At 53.4% G+C, this 16,409-nt stretch overlaps 1 protein-coding gene across 5 annotated transcripts in view; it reads right to left on the bottom strand.

Annotated features, from left to right (window-relative positions):
- carmil3 (capping protein regulator and myosin 1 linker 3) overlaps positions 1–15,894 on the bottom strand; it is a 34,026-nt gene extending 18,132 nt beyond the window's left edge. For all 5 annotated transcript variants that reach the window (XR_008953955.1, XM_057056548.1, XM_057056550.1 and 2 more), the window contains exons 1-11: positions 15,719–15,894; positions 13,649–13,743; positions 7,470–7,520; positions 6,600–6,659; positions 6,406–6,527; positions 5,141–5,235; positions 4,980–5,050; positions 4,761–4,834; positions 1,981–2,056; positions 1,632–1,720; positions 508–602 (exon numbers count right to left, since the gene is read on the bottom strand). Coding sequence is in view for 4 of the 5 variants with exons in the window: in XM_057056548.1 (XP_056912528.1) it covers positions 508–602; positions 1,632–1,720; positions 1,981–2,056; positions 4,761–4,834; positions 4,980–5,050; positions 5,141–5,235; positions 6,406–6,527; positions 6,600–6,659; positions 7,470–7,520; positions 13,649–13,743; positions 15,719–15,776 (886 nt within the window). In the remaining variant the exon portion in view is untranslated. The remainder of the gene's footprint in view (positions 1–507; positions 603–1,631; positions 1,721–1,980; positions 2,057–4,760; positions 4,835–4,979; positions 5,051–5,140; positions 5,236–6,405; positions 6,528–6,599; positions 6,660–7,469; positions 7,521–13,648; positions 13,744–15,718) is intronic.
- Positions 15,895–16,409: the final 515 nt, after the last annotated feature.

Genomic DNA, 16,409 nt, shown 5'->3' with positions numbered 1-16,409 from the left:
CAGGAGAGTGAGGATGAAAAAAAAAAAAAGGGATTGGACTTTTCCTCGGAATAATTGGGTGATGATTAGTTAGAATATTAAAGCCACTTTTATTACACCCCCACCAAAGCATACGCAGCCACGGGCGCACTCATCACGCCGACGTGCTTCGGTCTCACTCTCTCCCACACACCCGCTGCACGGATAAACTCGGATAAATCTCGCGTTCCGGGCCGGGTTACATAATCAACCGCATCAGAGCGCCGAGCCCCGTTTGTGCTGCTTCCTGCTTTTGTTTCTGCGTGCAGCTGCGCAGCTTCCATGAGAGCGGCAGCATCACAGCGGCGTTTAAAGCGGAGCCTGTTTGTGGGGCTCCGTCCGGAGGAAAAATAGATGGAGACGCGTAGAAGGACGCCGCCACAAAGTCTCCCGAGGACGGAGAGACCGCGTGTTCTTCAGGAGACGGCGAGAAGCCACAACAGCAGCAGGTAAAGGGTGGGGGGGGTTCTGCAGGATGAAGGTCGTTACCTTGGTTGTCGAGCGCGTTGTGAGCGAGGTTGAGGGAGTGAATCACGGAGGCGGGGTTCTCCGACAGCGCCGACGCCATCTTCTGAGGAAAATCCCTGGAGACAGAGCGGCCAAAATTCAATTGGACTTTCCCCTGGGAGACCTGCCGACTCCGCCCCCCACCGGGAGGACCGGGTCAGGTGGTCGAGTTCCCCGAGCGGCCAGAGGTAAACAGAGCGGACTACAGACGGTCATTTCAGGTCCGGTCTGGGTTCGAGTCGTGGTCCCGTCAGGACTGATTACTGTGACCTCCTGGTCCAGACGGAGCAGCTATGAAACGGGAACCGACCTCCAGGTTGTTCCGCCGGGACGGGTCAGAGCTCGAGGAGATAAAGGCTGAGCAGACCTTTTGTTGCTCGTGTGTGACGGGAAATTTCTATATTTTCCGACCTGCTCTACCAGAACCTGCAGACACATCCGTGGTTCCTCTCAAAATCCCCCCATAAAACATCCCCAGTCCCAGAAAAGGAAGAGATTCGAGCTCAAAGCGCCTTTAAACACAAATTATTCACAACTGAAGAACCTAATAACTTCACTTAAGTGCTCAGATGAAGAATTCAAAGGAAATCTCCAGGAATAATCCCGTGATCTAACGATTAAAACGTTTCCTGCCGTGATGGACTTTCAAATTTGTGCCAGTACATTAATTTTAAACATTTTGGAACCCAACACCGTAAATCTCCTCCAACAGAACCTGAGCTGTACATTTCAGCGAGCAATTCAACACGGGGGAAATCCAGAATGTGCGAACTTCATTATGCCGAATAAATCACCTCTTTCTCAGCAACGATTCTTCATAATTAATACGGAAGAAGGGAAGTGATTTGCTTAATGATTCTCGCTGTGCAGAAAAGGTGAAAAGTCAAGGCAGGTGAAGCCAGAAACTGGGCTCATTTTTCAGTGGAGAAGTGAGACGAGAAGCCAAAAGGGAGCTTTAATGAAGCCGTACCAGGCTGGGAGGGGGGGGCGGGGGCAGCAGAGAGGTGCAAATGTCAGGGGTGGGGGGGTCTGGGGGTGAAGGTGTGAGGAAGAGAAGAAAAGACGTAATTAAAGCAAACATAGAGGGGTCAGAGGAGCAAACCTACGATTTGAGCCCCGCGTTCTCCAGCGTGAGCTCCTCCAGACTGTTGGACTTGCTGACCGTGTGGAGAACCTGGTCCACCACCTCGGAGCCCTGCGGACAGAACGGCAGCTCGTGACCAGGGGGGGCGGGGGCAGAGCGGCGCCACCGTGCACACTGCAGATCTCTGCGTGAGCTCCAGCAACTATGATGGAACCACATCGATTCCAGTTCAACAGCAAATGTTAACCAGTCCCAGAGGGGTCAGCTGACCAGTTAAACCATCACTCATCGGATCAGGCAGGAGGGACAAGAGAGACACAGAGCAGCGGCGTGTGAAGGGTTTGTTATCAGAAGGATAGAAAGCGGGTTACTATGCGCATGTCTTTGCAGTAGAGCTTGGTGAACCAGGTGTTGTAGGCGATGGAGGCCACGATCACGGCCAGGTCCCTGCAGAAGAGACACACGTGGAATTAGTGCCGATTCAAACTCACACACATCAACACTCACCGAAAAAAAGACGAAAAACGACCCAGCCGCCGCCGCCACCTCGGAGCGGCGGAGGGAGGGACACTGACATGAAGATCGATGGCTGGGTCAGCGGATTATTCAATAAAACCTGATCTCAGCTACAGACCTCAAACAGTTGATACAAAAACAGAGCCGGAGCCCAGAGCCCGTCCTCCGCAGGAGGGGGGGGGTAAAATTCTCCAAGGTCCAACTAGCTACAGCGCCGCTACGCCTGCCGTACATCATCCGACAAATTGGCAGCAACAGAGAGAGATGGGAGGGGAGCAGAAACACAAAGGGAAGAGTGATCCGGGGAGCGTCCTGCTGCCAGGAACCTCAGCAGTTTACGGCCCATCTCGGAGGAATAAAACGGCCGCGGGCTCCGGCCCCTTTTCATTAGCCTGGCAGATGCAGCGGGGTCCCAGTGTGCGAGCACATGACGCACGTGGCGCGATTCATCACCTGCTGATTCATGTTTTGACAGCAGGACATGTAGCCGACCTCGCTGACGTGTCGGTCGGTCGTGCACCGCGTTGGCGTGTCCGTGGCAGTAGCAGTTACGGTGGAGGGATGACGCGGACACAGCTCAGCTCATCTACTCAGCGTTTACAGCCACGATGCTACGCTAAATAGATGCTAGGCACTTGTTAGGTCTTTTTGAAGAGCCCAACTATGACCAACAAACTACTAGCTCTAATCTCCTCTGGGTCCATAAATTGGACCCACCAGAACATTTCAAACCAACTTGACGTGCTGCGCTGCGAGGTCAGTTTTCAGGACCACGGCCAGAGACAACCGCGGCGCTGTCCTCGGTTCTGATCCTGCACGACCTTCAAAAGAGCTGCGATTTAACGAGTGGCTCCGGGGAGGCGGAGATGATTTTATAGCAAACTTAGTATTTGGTTCCACCAGAAATGTGCAGCACTTTTGCTGGAAGGTCCGGGAATGTGACTATAAACAGCTCCGACGTGACATTTGTCCTGAGAGGGTTGAGAGGACGGGGTCAGAAGGTCGTTCAGACTGGGGTCTCACTGAGGGACAATTCTCAGAGCATTTCCTGGCAACAGGACTGTTTATTAAAGACTCACAATGTCAAAGTTTGAATGAAACTGAGCGATAAATCTGCCATTATTTTTATTTACGCCGCACGATTGTATTATCGGAATTATATTTATGGCAGCGGATCGGTCGGGGACATCATTCAACCCGCAGAGAGAGAGAACGGTTCCTTTCTGAAGGGTCCCCATCAGGGAGTGAGGCCTCGTCATAAATCAGAGAGTTTCAGCATCAATGGAACCCGGAGCAGTCAGGGCGCGGCGCGCTGAAACAAAACTGTGCTAAATTAACGAGGGGAGGAAAAACGAGGCATAAACGTCAGCCGGGGAGATGATGGAAAGGCCGACGCCAGCGGGACAAGCCGCCATCCAGGCCGACGGCCGACGGGAGGCGAACAACAAAAACACGAGCGCTCGGTTTCAACTGCGAATGTTTCCTCTTTATCGCACGAGAACGTTGATGTTGTAACATAAAAAGTATTAATATATTAATGAGTCGCTGCAACCTTCAAGCTCCCACAAATGGGTTTTTGATTTACAAGCCGAGCGAGGCTTCTGCTTCTATAATTCATCTTTACTGTGAGAGTGTCCTCCCCGCTCGGGCTTGTTTGTACAGAAAGATATCTGGAATTCCGGGAACCGCGGGGTTTTCTGAGGACAGGACGGGAAGAATCCCGGCTGAATCCCCCACACGCACGTCAGCTGTCAAGCTTGTGATTGGCATCCCGTGGCAAAGAGAGGACGCGGACGCCGGCGAGCGCGTCATCCTCCTCCTTATGATCTTTCAGAACCAACACGGGAGACGCGGGACAGCCAGCGGAGCGCGGAGGGAATGAAAGAGCGACGCTTTCCGACATTTCGCCCGGAGAGGAATTTGTTAGGGAAGCAGCCGCTCTAATGTCGGATGAAACGGAGAGTGACGGCCTGGAAAAACGCGTCTTTGCGCAAAAAGGAGTTGGAAAACTTTCTGCCGCCGCCAGAAAGTGTCGGGACACGTGTGCGTTGGGTCCCGGATGAGATGCCTTTGATATTTTGCCGGCAGGTTTCAGGGCGTCGGCGTCGCTTAGAAGATGCGGCAAGACGCCACCAAACTCGGGACGAGGAGCGTCGCGCGGCTCCAGCAGCCCCGGGCTCATCTGCATGACCTTTGACCCCTTTAACCGCTCCAGGACCGAGCTGCTTCAGCCTTCGGGCATCTTAAAAACTCTCAAACGCGGCACCAGACGTGCACTGTGGTTACAGCCAAAGCACAACGGTGCAACGCGACGTCTCACACGCACGTCGGTCCGGGAGGAACGTTTGTGGAAGCGGGAAGGAAAGCAAAGCTGAACGTATGAAGAGCAGATCCCAGCCGGACCTCCAGCTGAGAGCCTCTGTTGCCCTGGTTAACGTTTCCCTTCAGTCGGGCCGATATCGGCAGCATCCGAAGAACATTAGAACGGGTCAACGCACCCAGCCCACAGACGACAGGTTTGGATATTTAGCCGAGCTGGATCCACTTCCAAGTTTCCCCAAAGTGTCCGCGTGGAGACGGAGCGGCGCTATAAATAGCTGCTTTTGTAATCGTGTACTGGGATAAACGGCGTCACCTGCTGTCAAGATGGCTGAAATCCAGTAGGTTAAACTCCCTGTTGTCCTGAGAGTGGTAGATGGTGTCGACATCCTGGAACACAGAGAGAGAGGGAGAGGAACAAAGACGGGCTGGAGCGAGATGTGGGACAGTTACATAAACACAATCCTGGTTTTGCTTTTTTTTCCCCCTCCGCTCAGTTTATTAAAAGCAGAGAGCTTCTGAACGGCCTCCTCACCCACTGGACTTCCTCTTTACAGCCGATTCCGTTGTAGTCGCAGAGCGCCGCGTAGGTCTCGGAGAAGCCTCCTGAAAGGACAGACATGGCGGATGAATGGAAGACAGGAGGAGCTCTGCCGGTCGGGGGGGGGGCAGCGAGTGGACGTCTGTGGAACCCACCGCAGGTTTTATGAGGCTCTAAAGAGCTTTCCGAGTTTGGGGAAAACTGGTGGTTTCCATCGGGCAGCTCCCCTTCGGCTCGGCAAACAGGAGGGCTGAAAATAAAAAATAAAGGGTCAGATAGTGATCGGGAAATAGAAGATCAACACTCCAACGGGCCTCAAAGTGGTGCCCAGCCTGAAAAAGGCCATTAGCCGAGCTAAAAACCATCCTCTTCATGAGCTGCGCGCTTGTATTGACCCTCTCAGATCAAGTGCCCCGTGTTGTAGGACGCCTCCCATTAAACTTGGAGTTATTCCGATGCCTCCCACATCTGAAGTGCCGCTGAGCAAGACGCCCAATTCCAAACACACGGCAGCTCTCAGGGCCCAAGAGATGGTTAAGAAATAGTAGAATTTGCTCCCACTCGCATCTAAATGGACCTAATTCATTAAACCAAACAGCCAAATATGAGTTTTAACACTTTGATCACAGCAGCTTTGAGATGGAAAAGTAGAAACTATGTCGGACATATTAAGTCATTGATAAATAAGTGAACTCGGCGATGCACTTTCATTAAAATATCCCTTTAAAAAAGGCAAACATTAAGTGTGAATTATCAAACATTAAGTGTGAATTATCAAACATTAAGTGTGAATTATCAAACATTAAGTGTGAATTATCTGGGATCACAGGAGCATCTGAACTGTACCTGCGTTGGCTTTTTGATAGGATTACGCTGATATACTGTTGCCTTCAACACGCGGCACGCTTAATCCCATTTGTCAACACACACACACACACACACACCACACACACACACACACCTGCCGCCGTGGCCTTAATCCCCACTTTATCCTGACAATCATCATCGGCCTCAGGAGTTTATCTCAACCGTCTCTGGACTGTTTGGAGGCGGCGGCGCCAACAGTCCCGGAGCTCTCGTGTCTCCGCTCGCCGTTATGGCCCGACTACGAAATCAGCCTCCGGCGGAAACGCGTGTGGTCTCGATGCGCGGCAGCCCCACGGCTCGGGGAAAGTGTGCACGTGCGCCGTAGTGGGTGTGCACGAGAAGTCCCACATTCTCAAGATTATGGGTCAATAGAACTCTAAATCCTGCTTCCCGCCCCAACGCTAAATAAGGAGCCACGATCTCCCCACCGATAGGTGTCGTCGTCCCGGGCAACAGCTCGCCGATCCAATCGGAGTGATTATTGGCTGCTGAGGTGTGCCGGGACACGGAGACACCAGGCGTACGACACCTTCCCGATGCGGCGTTTACTTACGCGTAAATGGAGTTGTTGAAGACCCGGGAGAGCGCGTAGTTGATGTGGCCCACCATGTGATCCAGCTGGTCCTGAGTCTGCAGCCGGAACGAGTAGGTGGTCTTGTCCGTGTCGATGACGACCTGCACGTGCACGAGAGGCGGTCAGTGAAGAGTCGCCCGGGCGGCAGAGCGATCGAGCCGAGCCGGGGTTACCTGGTGCTCCGAGTAGGTGTTCATCGCTCGGATTTCCAGGAAGTTGAAGGTGACCTCCACCTGAGGGCGGCAGACAACTCGCTCAGCTCGGATTTACACGCCACAGATGGGAGGAAATTTCAATTGAAAAGGCAAGATTAATCAATAAACGATGGCTGGTCAAAGCCGGCGCGGAGGACAAAAGTGGAGATGAATAAATGAGGATATATGAGGGGGTTTATCATCCCAGACTGGACACTTTAATACTACACTGGTCCCCAAAGAGAGATGGATCACCTTGAAATTGGCTGACATTGAGAAATTATTGCTTTTTGCTGGAATTCCATCTTGCTACTTTACTCAATTAAGCACCGGAGCCGTTGACTAATTTACAACCTGGTCAGACTGTTTGGACTTCTTACCTCACGACCTCAACTTGGGAAAAACTGGAGCTGAAATATTTCATAGGTCCTGGAACAATCCGGCTAATCCGGCGCGGTGACATAATCGCCAAATCTGGGGCCAATCAGCATTTTTGAGGTACCGCAATTGGCCACCAGGTGGCGTGAAAACCGCATTTTCTACAGTATCGCAGCTCCGCCGCGTCTACCCAAAACAGAATTCCCAAAGATTGGATCAACTATTTACACGGTAGCTGCGCTGATGTTGGTGCAGCTTATGTGGCCCCTGCATCGACATAAATAAACAAGGTGCATCCACGGCAGCTCCCATCAGGCGTCGGGACACCCGTCGGTGTGAAACATCGCCGCCGCCGCCGTCCCCGTTATCGCCGTCCTGCCACCTTTGCATCATATCTCCTCCAAATTACCAAGAGATCAAGGCTGGCAAGTGAAAGCCATAAAATTCCGCTGGGAGCGGGGGAGCGTTTACCTTGGTGGGCACTTTGACAGTGAAGAGATAGAGCCTCCATGTTGCCAGGACCTGAGGGAAGAACACATTCATTGTTTATTTCTCCTTTCTGTCATGAGCAGGAAATGCAAAATGCTAATCGCAGCAAAAAAATAGCAGAGGAAAAACACCCCATAAAGAGAGTAAATCATCGCCGCGGCTCCTCCCGAATGGCTTTCCGCTGAGGCGCTCCAGACATTAGCGAGCTAAAGATAACGGGCACGTGAGCGAAGAAACAGTGAAACCGAGTCACGCGATACTCCGATTCCTCGCGTATATCTGCGTATTCGTTACGTTGGGCGAGAAAGAGATGATGAAGAGGAAAAGGAGGAAGTGAAGGATGAGGTGTGCTCCTGTCGGAAGAACGGCACCGTTAAGAAGTGTCTCAAAAACGGCCTTAATTCCATCATTTCTGCTAATTCATCCCACTGGAACGTTCTGCCTACCCACACTTCTCCAAATCTTGGCCACACTTTCAATTTTTTTACGAGAGCCTGGGATTCCGTGCCGTAAATCCCTCCCGCGCGTCCTGTCATTCCTCCGATTCCCGTCTTCATCTCCATGGAAATCTGCTCACGTTGCCCATCTTTCCCCCCCTAATCCCCGTGCGCCTCGCCCGCTCCGCTCCGGCCTTAACACCTCACCCCGGCCCTTCCCACCTCCTCCTCTTTCAACTCCCTGTCTCCTTTCCCGCTTTCTATTCTTTTTCCGCTCTGTCGCTTTCAATTCCTCAAGGCCTCTCTGTGCTGAATGGCTAATGGCGCCCTGCTGGGTGACGGTGAGAGGAAGAAAGACGGAAGCGGAGGAAGAGGGGAAGACAGGAGGCGACAGAGACTCCAGAATTCCCGGCGTATAATGAAGTCTTCGAATGGTACAGCGACTCTCTAAACTGGGCTCCCACATCTGAACTCTACCCATACAGACATCCGTAACAGACTCCCACAGAGAAGGGACCACGAGGGGGGGGGCACTTAAGGAGAAGTGAAAAGAAGAAGTAGAGGGAATGATAACACCAGCACGAAAACACTCCCAGCAAAGAAAAGGTGATTGTTGGTCCTCTCCCATTCCCTTGACAAGTTTGGAAACTGGGAGAAAAGCAAGAGACAGAGAGGCGGAAAGTCACGGAATCGGGTCGGAATCCTGAAAACTGTCAAAATATTATGGGAATTAAGTTCATTTACAAGAATAAACGTGCAAATGGGCAGTCTGGCGAGGAAATTCCTCTATGAAAGGGAGGAAAAATCCCTCTAATGGCGTCTTAAAAGCTCTGGGTCCATTTGTAGAACGTCTGCAGCACAACTTTTATGTTGAGCTGTAATTTATTCACACGCTCAGATAAAGAGAGGTTAACCCCCCCCAACAGAAGGTCTCATCATGCAAACAGAGCTATCAATAATGCATAAAGCTCTGATGGCTGCCAATTTCTTCAGATGCTGGACGAGGCCTTCCAGCCCCCCCATTTATCATTTACAGCCCATTGAACTCTCATTAAAGCCAATCAATACTCCAGTCAGTTATTTTCTCCTACTTCCTTAAAGAATGAGCCCCGGTACCCGGGAGGGGGGGGGGGGCTGCCTCCAGGAAGGGAGTTCCTCCCCCGCCGACGGGGACGCGAACGCCACATCTTGTCGCACCAAACGCCTCCTAAAAGTCGGGTCCTTTATTTGACGACACCACGTCGCGTCAGGGTTTCGCCGAGCGTTTTAGAATGCTTGCAACCGTAGCAACCACGCTGTCGCACCCTCAGTCCTCTGGAGGACTCGGCATCGTGATAATGAATATTATTCCGGAGCCCCAGTGCAGATGGATGTAAACAGAGTGATGGCGAAGGCGCGGGGGCAGAGGTTAGCGGCGCAGCCGTCAGTTTAGCTGGTAATTAAACCGCCGCTGTCACCGATGAATCTGCTCCTGAGGGAGAAGCGGGGCCCCGCCCTCCGCTTCCTCCGCTTCCTCCGCCCAGGTGACGGTTTGTTAGCCACAGAGCTGCAGGTTTTACGCATTAATTGGCTGCTAAAACAGGTGACGCGCGTCGTGTTTAAAGCCTAAATCAAGACGGCCGGGGGAGGATTTCTCGCTCCGATTCTCAACCCGGTCACGCGCTCCGGAGATGAAATGCTCGAAAGAAATCTCTCCCCGAATCATCCGAGGGCAAAAACAGATCGACGCGACTAAATTACAATAAAAGCTCCAGCAAAAGCCCGCCGGTGCAGTCGGCCGGTTCCGTTTGGATGAAATTCCTAAAATGGCTTCCATCTCCATCCAGAGGTCGGCCGGCGCGGGAAATTCAAATGGATCCATCCCATATTGGCTGGAATGAAGGCGGCTGGGAAATGGGAGAGGGAGGCGGAGCAGGAGGCGGAGCAGGAGGCGGCGCCGCAGTCGGGCCATCGGAGGCGCCGCCGGGCCGAGCAGCTGCCGGTGGACGCGGCCTCGGCCCCGGTCCAGGCAGGCGTCAGACAGGGACGAGTCAGACGAGTGGCTGCGAGCGTTTGCTTCCATTAATCACAAGTCGGGCCCCAGGTGGTGCACTTCAAACGTGCGCGTGGCCGCGGTATTTCTGGCTGGGCCACGAGGTCATTTCTAAATAACGCCGCACACACGCCGCAGAAGCAGAAGTGTCACGATTAAGTGTGATTAAGTCGGACGCACTAAAGTGGGACGAGCTGAGCCGGTCGCGGCTACATTCGCCCGTCAGACGGAAAATCGCCGTCAGTTCCCATCATTCAAACGAACTCGGCATCTCAGCACTACCCTGACATCAGATCACACACTCTCGTGTGTGTGTGTGTGTGTGTGTGTGTGTGTGTGTGTGTGTGTGAGAGAGTGAGAGAGAGAGAGTTTAAGTGGGTCTGAAAGCACAGATGCCCCAGGTTCTTCTTTGAGAGCGACACAGAGATGGAACCAAATGAGAGGGAAAAAAATACGGAAAAGGACCAAAAAGGCGTCGCATTCCAAATATTCTATTTTTAAATAAAATCAAAACGCAATCCGATGTGTCCAAACCCAAGAGCTGGCAGCCGGAGAGCTCTGAAGCCCAAAGGAGCACTTTTAGAAGGGAAACGGAGACGTCTAGTGGGCCGCGGTTCCAGGGTGTTCATGGGAGGGGGAGCTGCAACCAGAGGGCAGGACAAACGGGACGGGAGGACGAAACGAGTCCAAGACAAAATAAAAAGTGTGAGAGACAGATGGTGGATGAGGAGGACTGGAAGATCCTGGAGGACACTGGAAGATACTGGAGCCGCTCATTCACACGTCTCATCAGCTCAGCAGACAAAAGGTCAGGAGGCGCTCTGTTGCTATGCTACATGTATGTTCTGCTAGCTACAGTCCAACGCCGCATGAGCTAAAGACATGAACGTTAGCGTCACGATCCACAAACCGTGTAATTTTTAAAGCGATTCTTCTGCGTGGACGAACACCTCCGATCCGCTCTTCGCCTCGGAGCGGCGTCGCTGGAACCGCGCGCGATCCCAGCTGAACATCGGCCAGTTTCAAGACGGGCAAATTGAGACGTGTGGGACACAGCTGCGGCCACTTTGGAAGTCACTTAGCCTACGTAGCCAAAATCCATCCGCTATCTGCTGCCCATTTAATCGTTTTGAGCAGCAACGGAAGCGCGGGAGGGTTTTTCTCTTCCGGAGCCGAAGCATTTATCCACCAAACACCCGCCGACCGTCTCCCAGGAGCAACATCACGTGCGGAAAAAAACCGTGGAACAACCACCGATGTCGCCACCACACGAGGTTAATGGAGCCGAGGAAGTTTAAATGAGGCTTTAAATTCGCTTCCAGACGGACACGCGGGATGTTTCCCCGCAGAGGTTCCGTAACGGAAGCCTTCCAGAGTTACTGAGCAGCCGGAGACGGCGGAAAAACGGGAACGTCTGTTTTTAGAGTCAATGACTGAAATGGCAAATGTCCAATGAGAAACTGGGCTGGCGGATCTGTCCGTGGTCTCCCGAGGATCCGCACAAACGACCAAAACGAGGAATAAATCCAATCAAATGTTGCTTTAAAATGAGTCACTCGGAAAATAAACCCAACAGAAAAGTTGAATATTCGAACCAATCAAGGCAGAAACTAAACCGCACTGATCAGTGGTGACAGAGTCGATGACGATAAATCTGCTGAACGTGACTTTGTGGATCTCATCGATCTCGTTAACGGATCTCGTTTATTGTTTACGCGCTCCTCAAAAGCTCATTGGGAAACAGCGCTGCTCAGAGAGTGCACGGCCGCCCAGCGTCATCCGCGTTTGGGTCAGAGGCCTCCGAGAGTGTCGGTGGAGTTTGGGGAAGACGCCGCTGCCCCCCCCCCGCCCCCCCCAGTCGTTAGCGAGGGCCACGTCTTGGTCCTCACCCACCTCCACTCGACTGGAGCGCCGGGACGGGACGGGACCGTCATCCGAGGGAGAACCGGAGCGGCTAAACGGGAGAAAATAAGTGGCGGAAGAACCAAATCGGCAACTGGGGCATCTCAGTACATCAGAGACTTTCACCCCCCCCCCCCCCCCTTGACTCACCCCCCTCCCCCTTGACTCCCCCCCCCCCTTCTGCCTTTGAAGAAGCTTTGTTTCCAGACTTGCCTCTAATCTTCAAATAGGGTGATCTAATAATGTCCCTCACTGAGCACCGGGGCCAGATTTGATGCGCTGAACAATGCGCCTCCCCGCACATGTCAAGCTGTGCGCCATCATCAACGTGCGCGCGTGCACGTGCTCGCGCACGTCGCCGCATGATGGAGGCATGAATGTCGATGCCCTGGGTGGCGTTTGGATGTCACGCTGCGCCCCAGCTCTGAGACGGGCGAGGGGAGTCAACCCCGCGTGTGTGTGTGTGTGCGTGTGTGTGTGTGTGTGTGCGTGTGTGTGTGTGTGTGGCAGCATGATGGCTGGTACAGGCAACACACACAGACAGCTGGATACCAGCCGCATCCGCAGGGGAAAACAGGAAAATAGGAGCCCGTAGATGTAGGGCAGACTTTGAAAGCTTCCACATCCAGTGAACGATGACACGAGAGGACGCTGGTCTGTCCGACCACAGCGTGTATCGACTCGCAATAGTGGGAGGTGTCACGCGTTCCGTGGATGGCGGTGGGCGGGGCTTGTCTCTCTCCTGCCTTCCACCAGGGCGGCCATGTTGAATTTCCCAATATCCATTTTGTCATTTTTGTTGTGTTAACTTGTTTTGTGTGAAATAAATGGAGTCATTCCTGCATCAGTAGTCTGATAGAAGATCACAGACCAACGCTGCGTCACATTCGTTTCTCAACAGCGAACGAACCCCACACGTGCCTTTGGATCCCGGTGAAACTGTAAGACCTCGACTCTCGGAACAAAACATTCCCAGCCGAGTGTGAGAAGCAATTTGAGTACACACGACGTTCCTTTAAACGAGCCCATTCACAAACTCCCTGGTCCACCCAAACAGATGTGTTCATTAAAGGACGAGACCTTGACCACAGGCTCCAACCAACACTTTCATTCCTCCAGAAGAATCCGGGAGAGCGGCTGCAGCCAAGGCCTCGTCGGGTCGTAAAAAAAAAAAAAAAAAAGGCTCATAAAGGCAGAGACCTAATTGAATTGCTTCTGACGGGAAGAGAGATCAGCGGCATTTTACGGGTTTAGGCAAAGATGGAGGGAAGGAGGACGGGCACGGAGGGGGGAGAGGTGAGTGGCGTGGCGGGGGAGGGGGGGGTGATGATGGAGGGGAGAATAATTGAGATGGACAGACAGAGGGAGGAAGGGCGGAAAGAGAGATTACAAAAATATGGAGGGGGCTGGAGTGATGGAGATGGATGGAGGGGACAGAATCAGCAGAGGGGGCTGGGGGGCAGCTTTTTGTCTCGGTGGTTTCTGTCGGGCTCGGGGGAGGAGGCGTTCACAGGCGCTCGGTGGCATTTGGGTCGTCCTGCCAGGGCTAATAAAGCTGCGTCCTGGCGTCCACAGCGCATCTGCTGCACGTCTCAGCCGCCTAATCTCTCACTTCTTATGGCTCTTTCAATCTACCACAATTAGCCTCCATCCGCTTCCACCAGGAGAAGCACCGGCGGGCGGAGACGTTTCGTTTTCAGCAGCAACAACAACCACATCACAACAACAACCACATCACAACAACAACCACAACCACCACCAGCACCAGAGGGAGGAGCTCGGCGTCTCACCAGGATTCTGTCTTCAGTCTTGCCGCTCCGCAGGTCCTGCTTGACAGCACGCACAAATTTAATGGGCTGCTTGTCCAGAACCTTCCTGATGCTCTCTGAGAAGAAAAGCAGAGCAGAACGCATGTAAAGAGCCACTGACGTAGTAAAAACAAACAAATAAAAGGGGTTAAAAACGCTGTCCTGAGATGCTCTCAGAGACACGAGCTGTTAATGGGCCCAATCAATACACGCCGACACGCAGCGGGGTAATAAATGAACGTGTCTGAGCGGAGCAGCATTAGGTGTGCACGGATCAGAGCGATGGCTGGTTAAGTTGAACAGAGAGGGTCCTGATAAATAAACCCAGCCGAGCACGTTTGGATCTGGAATATTCGGCCGAGCAGGAACATCCCCAATCACATTGGATTTGAACCACAGCCTTTCTGTTAATATGGTTTCGTCTGAATGCAAACCTTTAAAATGGGCCGTTCCCAAACAAGGCCACGACCCCCCCCCCCCATCTGTTCATCGTTTTCTCTGCGTCAGGTGAGAGGAACCGACCGGCCTTGCTGATTCTGGCAGCCTATAACTGGGGCCCAGTCTGTCCTGGGCTTTTTTTTGGCTGTGAATGAAGTAAAGAGGCCTTTTCTTTGCTCCTGCTTCAGGCTACAGCGGCCACCAGAGCCATTCCAAACAAGACAGCGTGTTACACAAACCCCCCCCAGCAAAGAGCCGCAGGACGATTCTGCTGCTAAAGGAGTTCAAATCTGCGCTCGTGCTGCAACTTCGGCTCCTTTTCCCCCACTGACTTTGGGCCGTAAATCCAGTCTGGAGGGCCGTGCTGGCCAAACACTGACTGTGGCTTTCCTGGAAATCCGCCGCCCGCCCCCCCATTTTATTAGAATTAGGTGTGCACATCAGCAGCATCGACGGAGATGGGCGCGAACATCCTCTTACCGAGGAGGGCTCAACTATTTTTAGCCTCGGAGAAGAAAGAAAGAGGCGGCCGTCTCATCTCATTGGAACCGACCACAAGACCCGGAGCGGCGTTCTGTCCTCGGGGGCCGAGACTCCAGATCGCACGACCCCTCTGAAGCTCGGCGAACCGCATCCTCCATTTACATCTACCGTCTCCGTCCACCGGATAACGGCGCCGTGTCACGACGCTCGCCAACTTTCTCCCCGCCGCACGCGCGGTTCTGCCTCTCCGAAACAACCACGAAGTCGGCTTTTACGCTCGAGCGAGCTGCAGCGGGATGAAGGGGGGGGGGGCACAGGAGCAGGCCGGAGGTGGGATCAGGGGAGGAAAACAAACAGAAAGCTAGTGACATTAATCTGGGTAAGACCCAATCACTTAAAGCCTTTAACACACTCTTCACGCCCTCCTGCTCTGACCTCAGCACCTGCTCCTCGAGGGCCGGGGGCAGATCTGGGACACCACTACGGATGGCCCAGTCCCTCCTGCACTGTTGTCACTTCAGATGGATCTGCTCACTTCACTCACCCGCCAAACCAGTGACCCCCCCCCCCCCCCCCCCACACACACACACACACACACACACACACACCTGGCAGGTGTGTTAATAGCCTAATAGCCTCTTAAGCAGAAGGCCAGACAGAAGGGCCACAGAACCGGTAAACAGCGGGATTTAACTGGGATAATGAGTGGTCACAGGCACTTCCTGCAACACCTGATCATCTCAACACGCCCGTGCGCGCGTTCGCGCACGCTGTCCCGTCCGCCATCTCCTCGGCGGCTCCACACACGATGCGGCGTTCCCATCTCTCCCAATAACTCCCACGCGCGCTCGCACACGCAGAGAAGAAAGAGAAAGAGATGAAAAGTCTTTAATGAGCTCAAATCAAAGCCGCCGAGCCAACGCACGCACGCACGCACGCACCCCGCAGCACAAACCAACAGAGTCGCTGTAATTCCACAGCTGCCAAAGTGAACGCGGCCGTGAGACGTTCAGAGTCTCGGACGGCGGCGAATTTAGGAGCCACCTGCTAACTCTCAACCACGGGGGAAAGTACCCGCACGCACGCACGCACGCACGCGTCCCCGGCAAACTAACTGCCTCCCACGCTTACCTGTGATTTCCCTGCCGACATTGGCGAAGCTCGTCGGCGTGACTTCCTTGGCCGCCATGGTTCGCGCCGCCCGCCGCTTTCCGAACGACTCGTGCGGGCGCGCCGGTGGTTCGCGGTGCGGTGAGGAGCGGTGCCGCGGTGCGCACTGGCGAGGAGCGGAGGAACGCCTGCGAGTTCTGAGGGGGGGGGGGGGGGAGAGGAGAGAGAGAGAGAGGAGAGAGAGAGGAGAGAGAGAGGAGGAGGAGGGGGGGGGGACGCGGGGTGAGATGAGGAAGCGTGAACGTGGACTGATGCCATGTGATTAGAATTTGTTGGAAATTTTATGACGTGGCGGAATCTGCCAGTTCCCTTCAAAGATCAGTCAGAATGAGGAAGACCTCCCGGGGGGGGGGGGGCATAATTAGCGAGGCCGCCGTCCCGACCACGTGATGCAGATACATTTATTCTGTATATTCACAGGAATATTGTGAATCACATCTGTGGCCTCGGCTGCATCTGAACCGGTGGGAATTCGTTCGGTCCGAACTTTACCCGATTGGATTTGGGTTTGTTTTTATCTGTTGGTGCTGATCTTCTGTCTTAGGAAGATGCAGCTTTGTTGCACAAACACCAGAAAAGTCCCACTTGGAGCCAAATATTACAGTTTAAATTAATCTGATCTGATTCACACGATAAATCCGCAGCGACAGCT

This window comes from Takifugu flavidus, chromosome 15, assembly GCF_003711565.1.
Source record: "Takifugu flavidus isolate HTHZ2018 chromosome 15, ASM371156v2, whole genome shotgun sequence".
Classification (NCBI taxonomy): domain Eukaryota; kingdom Metazoa; phylum Chordata; class Actinopteri; order Tetraodontiformes; family Tetraodontidae; genus Takifugu; species Takifugu flavidus.
Note: the sequence above shows the minus strand (reverse complement) of the source record. Positions and strands in the feature narration are given on the sequence as shown.